The 15,391-nt window shown below is 38.2% G+C and overlaps 1 protein-coding gene across 6 annotated transcripts; it reads right to left on the bottom strand.

Annotated features, from left to right (window-relative positions):
• Positions 1 to 7,562: 7,562 nt before the first annotated feature.
• LOC133807457 (probable beta-1,4-xylosyltransferase IRX9H) lies at positions 7,563 to 11,624 on the bottom strand. Of its 6 annotated transcripts, XM_062245803.1 has the most exons (7): positions 11,303 to 11,620; positions 10,954 to 11,113; positions 10,782 to 10,845; positions 9,759 to 10,646; positions 9,097 to 9,346; positions 8,667 to 8,873; positions 7,563 to 8,122 (listed from the first exon to the last, which is right to left on the bottom strand). In XM_062245803.1, the coding sequence occupies exons 4-6, from the start codon at positions 10,409 to 10,411 to the stop codon at positions 8,694 to 8,696; spliced, it is 1,083 nt and encodes a 360-aa protein (XP_062101787.1). In that variant the 5' UTR covers positions 10,412 to 10,646; positions 10,782 to 10,845; positions 10,954 to 11,113; positions 11,303 to 11,620; the 3' UTR covers positions 7,563 to 8,122; positions 8,667 to 8,693. The 6 variants fall into 6 exon arrangements, with proteins under 6 accessions (XP_062101787.1, XP_062101784.1, XP_062101785.1 ...); XM_062245800.1 differs by having other exon boundaries at positions 9,759 to 10,845; positions 11,303 to 11,624; XM_062245801.1 differs by having other exon boundaries at positions 9,759 to 10,845; positions 11,038 to 11,113; positions 11,303 to 11,624.
• Positions 11,625 to 15,391: the final 3,767 nt, after the last annotated feature.

The following is a 15,391-nucleotide window of genomic DNA, read 5'->3' as shown; positions in this document are numbered from 1 at the left end:
TGGCTGGTGCATAAGAACTTCCCCCCACTCACAATGTTTCTCTCGGGTCCTCTTAAAGAAGATGAAGCTAGAGAGATTTTGGTAGAGTCCCTTGCTATCTGATCTCTCTCCCCCCTCCTTGTAAAAGGAAGGAGTCTTTATAGCTAGGGTTTCGGATTAGGGTTTTTCTCTACGTACATGAGTCTTAATTACACCAGCCATAAATAGGGGATACAATTACTATAGTCGCATGGCTACCAGACTCTATGTGGGTATATTTACGTGAAAGTATGGGGAACACACAAAGTCAGCCGTCTTTTCCAAGTTGTCAGCGGAACAGTAGGCGAAAAGGTACCCTTAGGCGTGCTGGGATGTGTGCGGCTTTGACCTGACGGGCGTGTCAGGCGGGATCTTGTGTCAGACGGATATCATTCCAAATATGCCTTCTCCCGGACTCGACCGTTCGGTTTTGTTCTGTGCGGGGCACGGAACTGTTTCCGCGGAGACCATTCGAAGAACCTCTCCTGGAAGGGGCCTCCCCGAGGGGTATCCTTCGGGAGTCCGGGAGAGTTGACGAGTTTCCGTGTTGTGCTTGTTTGGAAGAGTAATCCGGATACTAGACAGGAGAGGCGAAGCCTTTCTGTCCATCCGCGAGCTCTGGTCACCCTCCGTGAAAGACATCGATAATTCTGCTTCCCCGAGGTCGTCAATCTAAACGCTATCCGGAAATCTGGATAACAAGTACATTACCGGAATATTGGGTAATGGGAATAAATATTCGATGATATATTTGGAGTTGGTGAAATTAGGTGGGAATTCTGGGGATTTCAACCACTTTCCCTAGGGGGCGTTTTTGGGTACCTCGAGCCTCGGGATTTGCTTAAGGTTACTTGAACTCTAAGTAACCTTTCATAACCAAAAAACACAAAAAACTCTCTCTGGTTCTCTCTCCCGTTCTCTCTTTTCCGCTCATTAGCGTTTTCAAAGGAAACTCGAGTTTTAGAGCTCAGATTCAAGCGAGGTTAGAGTCATAACGATTCTAGGGAAGATTAGAAGCTTGATAGCCTGAGAATTTAGCTAGAAACAGATTTAACAGAGGTAATTCAAGCTCCTAAACTTTTGAGTTTTGTTTTCTTAAAGTTTCTTAGTTTGATTGAATTTTATAGTTTGGTAAGTTTTTGATCCATTTGTAAGTTGGGTTTTGTTGCTTGGGATGTACTAATGATGTTCTGAGATTAAATTCTGGGTTTTCATGTCGATCCGCGACGTTGCTCTTGGGGCACCACAGCTCTCATGAACGCAGAGAGAAGCAGCTGCTGAAAATCCATTTGAGTCGTGACGCCTGTAGTGGCATGCCGCGGCGGGTGTGGAAACAGAGGAGAGCCTGGGCTCTCTGACTTGGAGCAGGTCACGACTCTTTTGTTTTGGGTCGCGGCGCTTGAAGGGTTTTTGAGCCCCGAGAAGGTTTTGAGTGCGGGAACTCAAACATAAGGGCTTGGGATCGATTCTACTACCCGGTTTGATAGAATTAGCCATTCCGGAGGCTATGACTCTGTCTGGAAGCCTTTATTCACTCATTATTGATGGGATTCTTTATTATGGTTGTGACTAGGTTATTGCTAGGGGCTCAGAACCAGGATCGTGCTCGAGGGTCATTCATTCTTGACCTGTGCTTGGACCAAAGGTAAGAAAACTTCACCCAATATGTGATATATGTGATTAGGGCTCGGGCCCTAAGAATGAGCATGAGTATGATTATGCCTGTGATTGTTTGATTAAGCATGTTGAATGCTCTGTATTTGGATATTTGTTATATGATATATGTTTGTTCGCATTATCTGATTAAGGAAAGCATTGACTTATAAGTAAATGGGCGATAATAGCCCTGAGCACTCGTCGAAAGCATTGACTTATAAGTCAAGGGCGGCAATAGCCCGCTGAGTCCTGGTCGATATGGTTAGGCCTAATCAGGAGCGCATCATACGCTTGTCCGACCCAATGGTCATGGAAAATTCAGCACCACGTATGCTGGGCTAGCTCCAAAGCTAGTTATACAGAGGGTAGGGAAAAAGGGCCCTGGGGTGAGTTATTAGTCCCATATCCTAGGGCTGGTCCCTGGTATGATAGGCCTAATCAAGAGTTCATCATACACTTGTCTGACCCAATGGTCGTGGAAAATTCAGTGCCAGGTAGCTGGGCCAGCTCCAAGGTTGGTTATACAGAGGATAGGGCAAAGGACCTCGGGGTGACTCATTAGTCCTATATCCTAGGACACTAAGTCCTGGTATGATTCATTAATCATTTATCTAGGGCAACTGGCCCCCCCTATGACGTTGTAGTCATTTACATGAATGCTATGCATGCATGAGTTGGGTTATTACTGCTAGGCATGCTTATTAAGATTTGGTAACGTGTTATTAACTGTTTATGAGCATGTTTAAGTTTTCTTGCTGAGCCTTGGCTCACGGGTGCTATGTGGTGCAGGTAACGGGAAAAGGAAGCTGGACCATCCCTGAGTTGGAAAGCTTCGGTGACGATGTGTACATATGTGGCTGCTCGACCACCACAGCCGAGGTTTCTCAGAGGAACTAGGGTCAAACCCTATTTCGCCGCTTAGGTCGGCTGGTTGTAACTTTTCAATTGTAATTAACCTTTTTAAATGTTAGTTTGGCATCCCATGTATGGAAGTAAACGTTTTAGTAAAACGATTATACCTTTTGACCAAAAAATTTCACCCTAAACCATTAAGCACGTTTAGTTACACGGTTATGGCCAAATGACTCGTTTAGCGAGTCTAGCACTATTTAAAATACACAGTGTAACAGTCCTTGATTATGAGGACATTACAATATTTGTAACGCCTTGGATAGCCAAGACCGTTACACTATATGTTTATAAAGGTGCAAGACTTGCTAATCAAGTTATTTAGTTAAAAACGTGGTGCTGAAACTATAATTGAGCTAGGGCTAAAAGATTTTGGTCACAAAAGTTGCTTTCCATATATTTAAACATTTTAGTACATGGGATCCCAAAAGTAATAACGTTTAAAAGATAGCTTACAAAAATTCAGAACAAAAGTACAGCTACTAGCCACTCTAAGGGCAAAACAGACATTTAGGCTTTTCCTGTCCTGTATCACTCCTCGGCCGTGGCGGCCAATCAGCTGACTATGTACATTCAACCTTAAAGCTCTCCAACTCAGGACTGGTCCACCTTGCCCTTGTCTTTACCTGCACCACGTAGCACCCGTGAGCCAAGGCCCAGCAAGAAACCAGATAACAGAGTATAACCATTAAGCAGTCAATTTACAAATCAACAATCAAATAACTCATAAGCATAACCACACACTCAACAATCCACAACAGTTATATAATCAGGCATTCAGCATACCAAGTTCATCATTTAACATCAATAATCAATTCACATATTAATCAGGGTCGACACCCTTAGGTCGCACCCCCTATTTATCCCACTGACTCCGGCCCGCTTAAACCGAGCTCAGTGAATATTAAGCTGTCCTCAGCTACCAGTGGCCGAGTCGCGCCCTATGCGCAAATATTGATTCCGGCACTCTTAGGCCATTTATTACATGTCCCATGGCATAATACCATCTATGACATTATACAGATATAGGGAGCTCTTAGTCCTGTCATTAACACATAACCGGGTGCAGTTTCTTACCTTTGATTATGCTAGCTTTGTTCAATGAAGTCAACTCTCAAGCACGATCTCGTCCGAGCCCTGGCATACACCTAGTCACAGCCACAAATTAGAACCATCACTAAACTTCAATACCAAAACCTAACCTTGGGACCAATTCCGAGCCCTCGGGAATCCCTAATTCCACCAAACGGGGTGGTGGAATCAAACCCCGAGCCCTCGGGCAAAAACCCTAAGAAATAACCCAAAAACCCGCTTCTGGAAACAGGGTAGCGCTACAGCGCCACAAAGTGGGCGCTATAGCGCTACAAGCAGAACCAAAAGTGCCAGGAAACCCAAGCCTAGCGCTGTAGCGCCCAAAGGCTAGCGCTACAGCGCTAGTCACAGACCAACAACACCCTGCTTTTCTTCCTTCGATTTTCCTCGAACCAAAACCCATTAGAACCCTTCCAAACCTCAACTCCACACCAAATTGAGTTTACCATCACCTATATCTCACCCCACACAACCCAATAACACAAAAATTAACCACATGCATCATCAAACTAAGAAAACAACATTGAACTCAAGAATTCAACCAGAAACGTAGAACTTCAAAGCCATAATATGTTACCTTCTATGGAGAATTTCGACCTTGGGTTATCTCTAGTATCCTTCCAGCCTCAAGCCCTTCAACTCTTCAAGCTTATTTCCTTTAATTCCATCCAAAACTCAAGCTTAGAAATCACCTCAATAAAACTCAGAAAAACTCATCAGAAATCTTGAAACTTACCTCAATTGAGTAGCTAATCCCTGCTAACTCTTCTAGCTTCACCAAGGTCTTTAGCCCTAAGTTCCAGCCTGAGCTTACTCTGAGATTCCAGCCCCAAAACTCACAAAGAATGGTGAAGAGTAGAGCAAACCGAATGGAGAAGAAAGAGTCCATGTTTTTCTTCTTTCTTTCCTTCTCTTTTCTTTCCTTTAACTTCTGAAACTTTCCACAGCCTCCACTAAAACTAAAAAGGCAATATAACACTTATCTCTTTTCAGTCAAATGACCATTTTTCCCTCCCATTAAATCCTAAGCCTTAAAGCATACCAAGGGCATTTTAGTCATTTGCTCCCAATTCCTGCTAATTCCTCGAGTGTCCCTAATAATTACCGCTTACATCCCAACATCTAACTAATTGCCAATTATTTTCCTCAGTATCAAATAATCCCCAATATACTTCTCAAATTCCCATAAATACCCCTGGACTCCCACGAGCCGGCTATAAATCCCCACCGTGACTTTTCCGCTAAACCGCTCGCTAGGATCGCCTCGAGTCACAAGCTACAAATATATCCACATAATAATGTGGTCTCAACAATTTATCACAAATATTTACATTTATGCCCTCAACGAGCCAAAATTACAAATATACCCTTATACCCTAATCAAGGCCTACATGCATACTAATACACATAGTCATGCATCACATTTATCCAAATAATCATATAAGCATGCTTTTTACCATTAATTCACGTAACTTCCAATTGTGCCCTCCCGGCACACTAATCAAGGCCCTTAAGCCTTATTAGTAATTTTGGGTCGTTACAATATTCCCCCTATATTATTGCACAAAGTGCTCTCCAAGTTCCATGAATGAAGTAATTGACTTTGGCTTCAACTGCTTGAATCATCTCAAACCAGATCCATTCAAAGTTGTAGCAAATACCTTGCATTGCATCGCCTCATAATCTGTTCCATTGTCATTTTCTATTGAAATTGAAGAATATGATTTGAAGGATCAATGCTTCCATCAAACTGAACAAAGCTTGGGATTATGAAATCTTTTGGTTTGGATTCATTCACAATTCAATCAATAAATAGAGACTTGAAAAAATCCTTGATGGTCTCATTGGCCAACTCTACTGAACTTCGCAATTCTGCACCATTCTATCCATCACTTCTTTCATCATTTGTTCTTTCCAATCAGACGATAAATTAGGCACAAAGGTAGGGCTTTGCAATCTGAATGGTTTCTGTACACCTGTTTTGTCTGATTTCTTCCCATTGTTCACATCATTCTTCTCTTTTTCCCATTGTGCTGATTTTTTAATTTCTTCCTTTGATACATTCTGCTCATTATCAACATCATTTTGTTCGGCATCATTACTATCTGGGTGATTTCCTCTGTCCCGACTTGTAGTCGCATTTTCTACCTGTTTGTTATTGTTGCTTTTCTCCTATCGCAACAAAGCCAATTCTGCAGCCAGTTCAGCTTGCTGAGTTACCATTTCTTCCATTTGCTTTCGATGGAGTTCATCAGCTCGTAGACGTTACTCTTCAGCAACTTGAAACCTTATTTCATCTTGCTCTTTTGTTTGTTGTATATACTACACTATTTTCTGCAACTCTTGTATATAATCAATCTGTGGAGACTAACTAGTAGCTTCCTCTTGTTGCGCTCTTGATCGAGTCATCCTTAATCTTCTAGTTCTTTCACATGCTTTCTCTCTTTGTATCTGCAAAAACATTAAAGAAAATGAGTGAATAGAAAAAAATTGTATGTTTGTTTTTCTTTTCTCTGCCTTAGAATTTCCACACACACAATTTTTTATTTGGTTTCCCACAAATGGCACCAATTATTCGAGTCTAAATCTTCCCCAAAATAATAATCTACTTAATTTGATTGAATCTTCATCGACATTTGATGTAGTGCCTCAGATCTTAACACAATCTATTGGCTAAACCAATAACATAAATGTGCTCTTCAAATGAATTGAAAGAGTGAACCGAATGGGGAGTACCTGCAAAAAGATATTCTGATGCTTAAGTTAGTCCATTGTTCTCTCTTTTCAATCTACTTACGATCAAATAGCAATTAATTCAAGGTCCCCTAAAATGAATCCCTTGTCTACTATTTATAGGAAAATTAATGTGTAAAGGGAATTGTAAAGATACACTCTGATTATTCCATGTGTCCACCTTTTCCATTCTCCTTTTCCTACTTCGTCTCCCATATTTTAAATCATTCTTAAAAGTATGAGTGCAGAGTAGTTGCTTTGCCTTCGCACCCTTTTTCGTTCTCTATCACCGCATAGAATGTAAAGCTCCCTTATTTGTGCAGAACTTTAAACTCTGCATTCATCAAGAGCGTTGGGCTCTTTATTCGATCGGAGCTCTGAGCTCTTTCATTCATTCATCGTGAGCTATGAGTTTCTCCATTCATTCATTCATTAAGAACTATGAGCTCTGCATTCAATCGTACAGAGCTGTAAGCTCTTTATTCGTTCACTAAGAGCTGCAAACTCTTCATTCATTCGTATAGAGTTGTAAGCTCTTCATTCGTTCATTAAGAACTATGAGCTCTTCGTTCATTCATATAGAGTTGTAAGCTCTTCATTCGTTCATCAAGACTTGCAAGCTCTTCGTTCATTTGTCCAGAGCTGTAAGCTCTTCATTCATTCATTAAGAGCTATAAGTCATTCATTCATGCAAAGGTGTAAGCTCTTCATTCATTCATTCATTAAGAGTTATGAGCTCTTCGTTCATTCGTGTGAGCTCTTGGTTTGCTTACTAAGAGCTACAAGCTCTATTTTTCATACTGCATTGAAATGGTGTGTTTCACTTCTCTTACTTGCCATGTCATCAGGGGAAATCTTTCCCCTACACCCTCAAAAGAGTAAATCACATCTTAAATAATTGTGATTTATAAAAAAAAAAAAATAAATAAAACTATCACGTTATTGTGGAGCACGTTTTGCTACAAACCCTCATTAAATGACATATTTTAGATTTATGATGCATTGTAAGGGCATTGTTTAATTTTATAATTACTTGAGAGTTTAGGGTTTCCGAATCATATGCAACCCAATGAAAGTTAGATACAGGTTTCCGAATCATATGCTTTATTTATTACATTCAACTGGAATAATAAACTACACATCTTGAGGCAAAATTAGCCAAACAAATCAATGCACGAGAATGCATTGTGTCGTAAAAGCATGTTCAATTTGCATGGCCAAGGCAACAGCTACTGTCAGCTCATTCCCCATTTTACATTTTTGAGGTACACATACATAATAGAGCCAAAGTGTGAGAAGATAACAAAAGCTGGGAGCACCAATTACATTATCAAAATTTTCTTACAATATTAGAAATGGAAACGAGTAAAGTATGATCAAAGGAAGAAAAAAAAAAAAGTGGTAAGAAAGCAAACATAAAATCCACAACTTTATGAGCTTTAAGATGGTTTTCAATTTGACCATCGACTAGAATAGAATTGCTTCTCTTGGGGGAAAAAATGAGAGAAAAACATACAAATAAACTAGGCAAGTGGATAATGTGTTCACCTTTCAAGGGAGATATTTGCTTTCAAAAATTCAACCACCATTTAGGAAAGGAGGAAACAAGCTGTATCATCTAAACATGCACAGAGAAATTAAAGATTACCAACAAGTAAGCACATACAAGCTGACGATGATCCCTGAATAAGAATCTTAATTGATAGTTCCGGCCCTGAAAAGCAATTCAAGGACAAATAAGGAGACAACATAAATAGTTAAAAAACTACATGAAAGAGAAAAAAAACAAACGAGGACAAACTGAAAACCAGAGTGTTGTTGGCTGCTTCTCAATTGTTCATAAAGTCCTTAATTCTGTATTTCTAAGCACCCCCTCATTGGTTTTAACTCCTACAACCTTAAATAGGAGGAAAAAATTAAGCTATTCACTAGTAGGCAGACTAGGATGGATACAGTTAAGTAGGGGGTGCATCTGCTTGATGGCTTTGAGCTGGGACTAATCAAAACATACTTAAAGAATGGAGTAAAAGATCATTTATCTCTGCATTAGAAATCCAGGAAGCAATTTATTCTTACTTTTTTTCCCTTTTATTAATACCTATGACTATATGATCTACTACCTAAACCTTGTCCTTGATTGCTCACCAAGAATCATCAGAAACCTGACAACACGAGTATAATTGTATAACATCTGAAAGGTGGAAATGGAATTGTATGTTTAAGATGTATACTCGCAAAAAGGATCTCTAAGAGCTTACCTGTCATTCACGTGGACTCCTCTCATGTCAAGAACTTCTAGTAAAGGAAGCAATGACATCTAGATTTTCCTTCATGAACCATTCATGAGGATATACAGAGTTAGCTGATTTAAGATGAAGACGCCAAACCATGATTCTTGAGCAATCTTGCTCTAATCCTTCCATTTGGCTCTCATCTTCCACAATTTGTTCAATAAATGTGCTTACCTGGAAATGCAAATCAACTAGGTTAGTAACTAAAACCATCATGTCAAAGTTTGGTGGTTATGGATTTCTAGTTCCTGTTTAGGAATAAAAAATGTTTTGTGATATTAAGTGTGTAAAAAGTTTTGTAACTTTAGAAAGAGTGGAAATGAAAGAATTTTATTATGTTACTTTGTGGCAGAAAATGTCCCCTTACAGACAAAATTGACAAAAAAGAAATACTAACTTGAAGACCATCCTTGACTGTGTGACGTTGTCTAATAGGTTCAAGCATAGGTCTGTGCCACCTCTTGGGATCCCAGAGTATAGTACTATTAAAGGCAAACCCTGATATTTCAGCATGAAATCTCCGAAATCTCCATTTTGCTTCATTCATGTGCCATCCGATTACTCGAGTTCCATTACAAACGGGCCCTTCTAGTACTGGGTTAATTTTGTTCTCTGATGCTTTGGCCACTACCCATGTCCCAAATCGCCTAAAACTCAAAAAAAGAACAAAAACATCATTATAAGATGTACAGAGAAAAAACAGTTGAACAAACTCATTTATTATGTTATGACAATAAAAAAGGTGATCTATTCATAACATAAGTGAAATGTAGCAAATTCAAGTATTCTTATTCAGCACTCAGCATATGGTTACCTTGCTTAGGATGTAATCAAGCTAAATATAAGTTGAATAGGAAAACAGAAGCCATAAGAATAGAACATGTATAAACTTTTCTTTTTCATTTTTTTTTGTCATTATGCCTCTCGTGATATTATATTGGAAGATCCAACATTTGCATTAAAATAGTAGCATGCACAAAAAAGGTCAAGGTTAAACGAGAAGAGGAAAAGAAAAAGGACAGAAAAAGAGAGCATTAATGTTGTTAAAAGAATTGTCACCTTATCTGCCTCATTTGCTCAAAAAGTTCTGTTGAGTATATATTATTGTCATCTGCAAAGTACACTATTCCATCAAGATGGTGAGTTTCAATATGCGACAGTGCGACATTTCTTTGATGAACACTCCTATCTCTAACATCAGTTAAATTTACGTTACAAACAAGATGCCTGTACGTAACCCCGGTTCTCCTTAATATGTCAGCTGTTTCTACGGACTGTGAGGCCATTTCCACAACGATCCACAATAAAGGGGATGATATTAACTTTATTGTTTGAGCCAAACGATTCAGATGATAGGCTTGAAATGGCCAAGCATGCGTCGGAGTCACAATTATTAAAAGCTTTCTGAACTCCAATTCTGATTCTTGAACAAGTGATACATTACCGATAGTATCTGGAGACATACCATCTATTGGTTTTGACTCCACCGGCTCTGGTTCTAAGGTATCATTTTCCTTCATAGCCCCACTGTCTAATGGCATATCACTTCTAGATACACTATCATATGACTGAAACTTTCCAACTGTAGACATCACCTCAAAGGAGAAAGCTTGATGCTTTGACATGAGATTAGTGGAAATATTAATCGAGGAAAATGGAGTGAACCCTATGAATATTCCAACCAAGAAGCATATAACAAATTGGAAAAGCATCTTCCTCCATACTTGTCCTTTAAGTTTGGACTTTTCAAGGGGCCTTGAAGTCCTTGGAGAGAACACACTAAGAACAAAGGCTTGTGAATCCAGTGAGCTGGATAGAGAAGAAAAAAATCCACTGGATGGTGGATGGCTCTGAGCACAAGTTGACGACCTGGAAAGTGGAGAAGCAACAGAACAGGCTTCCCCAGACAATGCAATTCCAGGTCGAGGCACCGGAGACAAGGTTCTTCTAATAGATGCCATTTAACGATAATAAAAAAAAAATCAATAAATTCGTTTTTACTCACTTCACACTCCACCTCCTTGAAATCGTAATCACTTATCATAAATATGTATTTTGAATAACAAACACTCCATTACTCACATTCGTGCAAGAGATGGTTGGCTTGACCCTAATCAAAGGCTTCATTTAAACAGACTATTAAATCCTATTTGAGCACAAGACCAAACAAAAGAAACATCCAAATTTAGCAGTGTGACAATTTATTTTAAGCATTTCAAAAAGAATGTAATCCTCTAAGTAATAATTCAAATACCATGTTTTGCATGCACCAAATAGCTAACATTATCTGTTCAATAATCCATTATAACCATTAGCTTTTCCCGCAAGTAAATCTAACCTCAAAGAACAAAACCTCCGTTCCAATCCCTTAATCTACACAACCTCCTTCTCAACATGACCAATTTCTAACTTACCTGCAAAGCCATAACAAATATCTCAATCTACAAAAACAAGCCACATAGCCATAAATCAAAACACCAAGAGGAGCTGCGAGCTAAAACAACACATTCCCAGATACCCATCAAGATATATCAGCTAAAATCATCAAATAACAAGATTTTCGATCGAAAAGATAAGTCAAACGAAAAGGGTTAATACATTACCGTTCAATGAAAGATGGGCACTCGTTGTTTTACGCCAGTACTGAAGCCAGAGACCAGCGAAGCTTAGCCTCGGTCACGGGCAACCAGATATGTTGACGAGCGTGGCAGAGACTCTCTCAAGTATTTTTTGGGGTCAAAATTCAAATAGAGGGTAAAGCTGCTAAGGTGTTTCGGAATCTTTTTCTTTTCTTGTCCCTTGAGTGCTCCATGGCTTGATAAATATACAGTTTTACAGAGAAAGTGATTAAAATACAGTTTGTACAGATCGCGCTCTGTCACAATGACTCAGACAATGATAATTATTTGGTTTATTTAATATATTTTTCCGTGACCGACGCTCAGAGCTTATGTAGTACGGGTTTATGACTTTATGGTCGGCCAGGTCATACTTTGCTCCATTTGTTCTGTATATAAATTATAAATACACTAGGAAATATAACATAATATATCTAAAAAAATTGTATTAATGGGGTTAATTATAGTTTTTCTTAAAAAAATATATAATAAAATTATATATATTTTTTACAAAAAGATAGAATTTTGTTTGTATACGTTTGTTAATTTCTTTATTTTTTAATGTCATGTTTAATTCATATATACATATATATTAGGTCTATCACTAAAAATATCTCAATTTTTTTTTCAATTTCACAGTACTTTTCATTATTACTCGGCATAGATCTGCATTATATAGATTTTTCTTTTAAGATTGAGTTAAACGAATGACCAATAGAAAAAAAAAATTATAATATTTGGACATATTACAAATTAAAATGAATGAATGGTACTATATATAACCTACAAGTATAACATCACAATGTTTATAAACGATGTAAGACTATATGTATTTTTTAAATTATTAATTAATTTTTTTGTTAAATAACAAAATTAGAAAGAAAAAAATCACAAATTATGAGAAGATACATAAATCCTATATAAATGATTTTGATAAATTTACCTCACTTCTATAACTCTTATTTATATAAGTATATAAATATAGATATAGATAGATTAAAATAATAACTCATTTTTGGTCAATAATGTGTTCGCATTTTGCTTTGTATTACTATAATATTTTTCTTACTAATCTTACCCACAATTACTAATGATAATTTTTTTAGAGTGAACTAATGATAATTATTTAATTAAATGAACTTGAAGTTAAAAAAGTAATCATAACAATAAATATTTTTTTGGCTTCTAAAGTTACAAAAATTTATTTAATTTTTTATTTTATTATATTAAACATTTACAAATTTAAATACTTTATAATTTTAATAAATGATGCATTTGAAATTAGTTATGCATTTCCTATTACTTATTACAAAAGTTCTATCATTATTTAGGAAAATTTGCGACTAAAAGTTCTAAAATTTTGTATTTACTTATGGGTAAATAGAATTTTTGTTTTGCAATGAAAGTACCAAACTTTATATTATAGTTACATTTCGTAGGTACCAATCCTTAAGTATGATTTTTGACCCGTCAATGACCACGTGTCAGCCAATGATTGGTTCACATGTAAAAAAATCAATATTTTCTCATTTTAAATCCTATTAAAATATATATATAAATAAATATTTTTAATTAAAAATAAAAATTTATCAATTAATAAAAATTTACATAATTAAATTTTTTTAGTTGTTAGTTAAAAAAATTAATTTATTATACTATTTCATAATTAAAATAAAAATGTAATAACTAAACCCTAATCTAAGAATTGAAAAAAAAAAACTAATATAAACTTTCTTCTCTCTTTCTTCCCCACTGTTTTCTTCTTTCTTCTTTTTCTTCTTCTCCTTCTTCCTCTTCTTCTTGCAAATCTGATTTACCAGTCGCAGGAGTTGGGTGTTGGGAAGTGGAGACATCGCGGGTAGGTGCATCGAAGGTAGCAGAGATGGGTGACGGTGAGTCTGTGGATCTAGGCAAGGACGATGGGGGATTGATTTGGGCTAATCGTATAGCGACGGAGGCATTTTGGGTAGGGACGTCGGTCATGGAGATCAAGTGAAGCTCAACGAGGGCAGCTGAGGAAGTGCTGGGGAAGAACAACTTGCAGACTAGGATGAGGGAAGTGGGTTTCTTAGTATTGTTTAGAACAACTTCGTGGTGGAGCTTCAGTGAGTCAACGAGAGCGAAGGGGAAGACCAAGCTCGCGGTTGTCAGAGGTCAAGTGTAACGACCCAAAATTTTAACTGGTTGACTCACTAGAATATGACCATGCATTCTAGTGGTCAACACCCTTATAAGAGGTCAAACACTCGAAAATTGGTCGTTAAGTGACTGTTTTGAAAAGTATTATCCTCAAAAAAGATAGTTTAACATTTTGAAATTGAAATGCAATGTCTTGAGATTCCAAATAGTTAAACAAGAAAACTGTAACGCCCTGGATAGCCAAGACCGTTACACTGTGTATTTATAAAGTGCTAGACTTGCTAACCAAGTCGTTTAATTAAGAACGTGTTATTGAAACTATAAAGGAACTAGGGTTAAAATATTTTGGTCTCAAAAGTCACATTTTTCATTAAGAGACGTTTCCGGTTTACACGGGATCCCAGAATATTAAGATTAAAGACCGTTTACAAAAGACATAAGGTTTAAATACAATATTAGCCATATTAAGGCAAAACAGACAGTTAGGCAATCCCTGTCCTGATCCACTCCTCGACCATGGTGATCGAACAGCTGGTTACGTACATTCAACCCCACAGCTCTCCATCTCAGGGTTGGTCCAACTTGCCTTTGCCTTTACCTGCACCACGTAGCACCCGTGAGCCAAGGCCCAGCAAGAAAACACAACAACAAAGCATAAGCAATCAACAGACAAATCAATATCTCATATTGCACCACATGTTCACAACCATATAATCATTCAGTATAATCAAGCATTCAACATGTTAAACATATCAACTCATATCATATATCAGTTCACAAATGATAACTAGGGCTACCGCCCTCAGGCCGCTCCCTCTGTTATCCCACTGACTTCGGCCCGCTTAAACCGAGCTCAGTGAATATTAAGCTGTCCTCGGCTACCAGTGGCCAAGCCGCGCCCTGTGCACAAATATTGTGTACGGCACTCTTAGGCCGGTATCACATGTCCCATGGAATAATACCATCATTGACATAATACAAATATCGGGAGCACTTAGTCCCATCACAAACATATAACCGGGTGCAGTTCTCTTACCTTTCGATTCGCTAGCTTTGATCACTTGATTCCTTGAGCACGATCCCTCTCGAGCCCTAGCGCTCACCTAAACACAACCATAGGTCAAAGTCGTCACCAAACCTCAAGTCCAAAACCTAACCTCAAGACCAATCCCGAGCCCCCCGGGAAATTCTAGTTCCACCAAACAAGGTGGTGGAATCAAACCCCAAACCCTTGGTCAAAAACCCTTGTAAACAACCCTAAAATGCCTTTCTGAAAGCAGGGCGGCGCTACAGCGCTCTTAGGAGGGTGCTACAGCGCTACAAACAGAAGAAAAATCCCCTCAGCATGCATGGCCTAGCGCTACAGCGCCCAAAGGCTAGCGCTGTTGCACTAGTCACAGACAGGCAACCTCCAAGTTTTCCCTCCTGCGATTTCCTCGAACCAAACTCAACCAAAACTTCTCCAAACCTTCACCAAACTAAAAAATAACCTTATTAACACACTCCACTCATCCCAAGCACCCCAAATACCCAAAACTCAAGCACATGCATCCCTAATCCCAAAATTCACCATAGCTGACCCTAAACTCAAAACTCAATAGAAACCAGTCAAAACATCAGAGTTAGAAGCTTAGAATTCATACCTTTAATGGGATTTCGATTTCAATACAACCTCTACACCTCCTTAGCTTGCTCTTCCTCAACCTTTGGCCTGAATTCCCTAAAGTTCCCATCAAACTCAGCTTGTACACCATAGTTCAAAAACCAAAACCAGAAACTGAAGAAACTACAAAGCCTTACCTCAAGTGTTAGGGTGTTCTTGCTAAACCTCTGCTAATTCTCCAAGCCTAGCTTAGGATTCTTGATGCTCAGCCTAACCTAGCTCCTCCTTGAGCTTTGCTCCAAAAATACTCAAGAAACTGATGAAGAAAGCAT

This window comes from Humulus lupulus, chromosome X (assembly GCF_963169125.1).
Source record: "Humulus lupulus chromosome X, drHumLupu1.1, whole genome shotgun sequence".
Taxonomy (NCBI): domain Eukaryota; kingdom Viridiplantae; phylum Streptophyta; class Magnoliopsida; order Rosales; family Cannabaceae; genus Humulus; species Humulus lupulus.
The sequence above is the reverse complement of the archived record's forward strand: the minus strand, read 5'-3'. Positions and strand labels throughout refer to the sequence as shown.

Excerpts from the sequence above, each read along its gene's own strand:
- LOC133807457 (XM_062245799.1), bottom strand. The coding sequence starts at position 10,660 with ATGGCATCTATTAGAAGAACCTTGTCTCCGGTGCCTCGACCTGGAATT. Across the intron at positions 9,347-9,758 it reads GAGCAAATGAGGCAGATAAG|GCGATTTGGGACATGGGTAG; the intron begins GTGACAATTCTT and ends TTTGAGTTTTAG. Across the intron at positions 8,874-9,096 it reads CAGTCAAGGATGGTCTTCAA|GTAAGCACATTTATTGAACA; the intron begins GTTAGTATTTCT and ends TTGCATTTCCAG.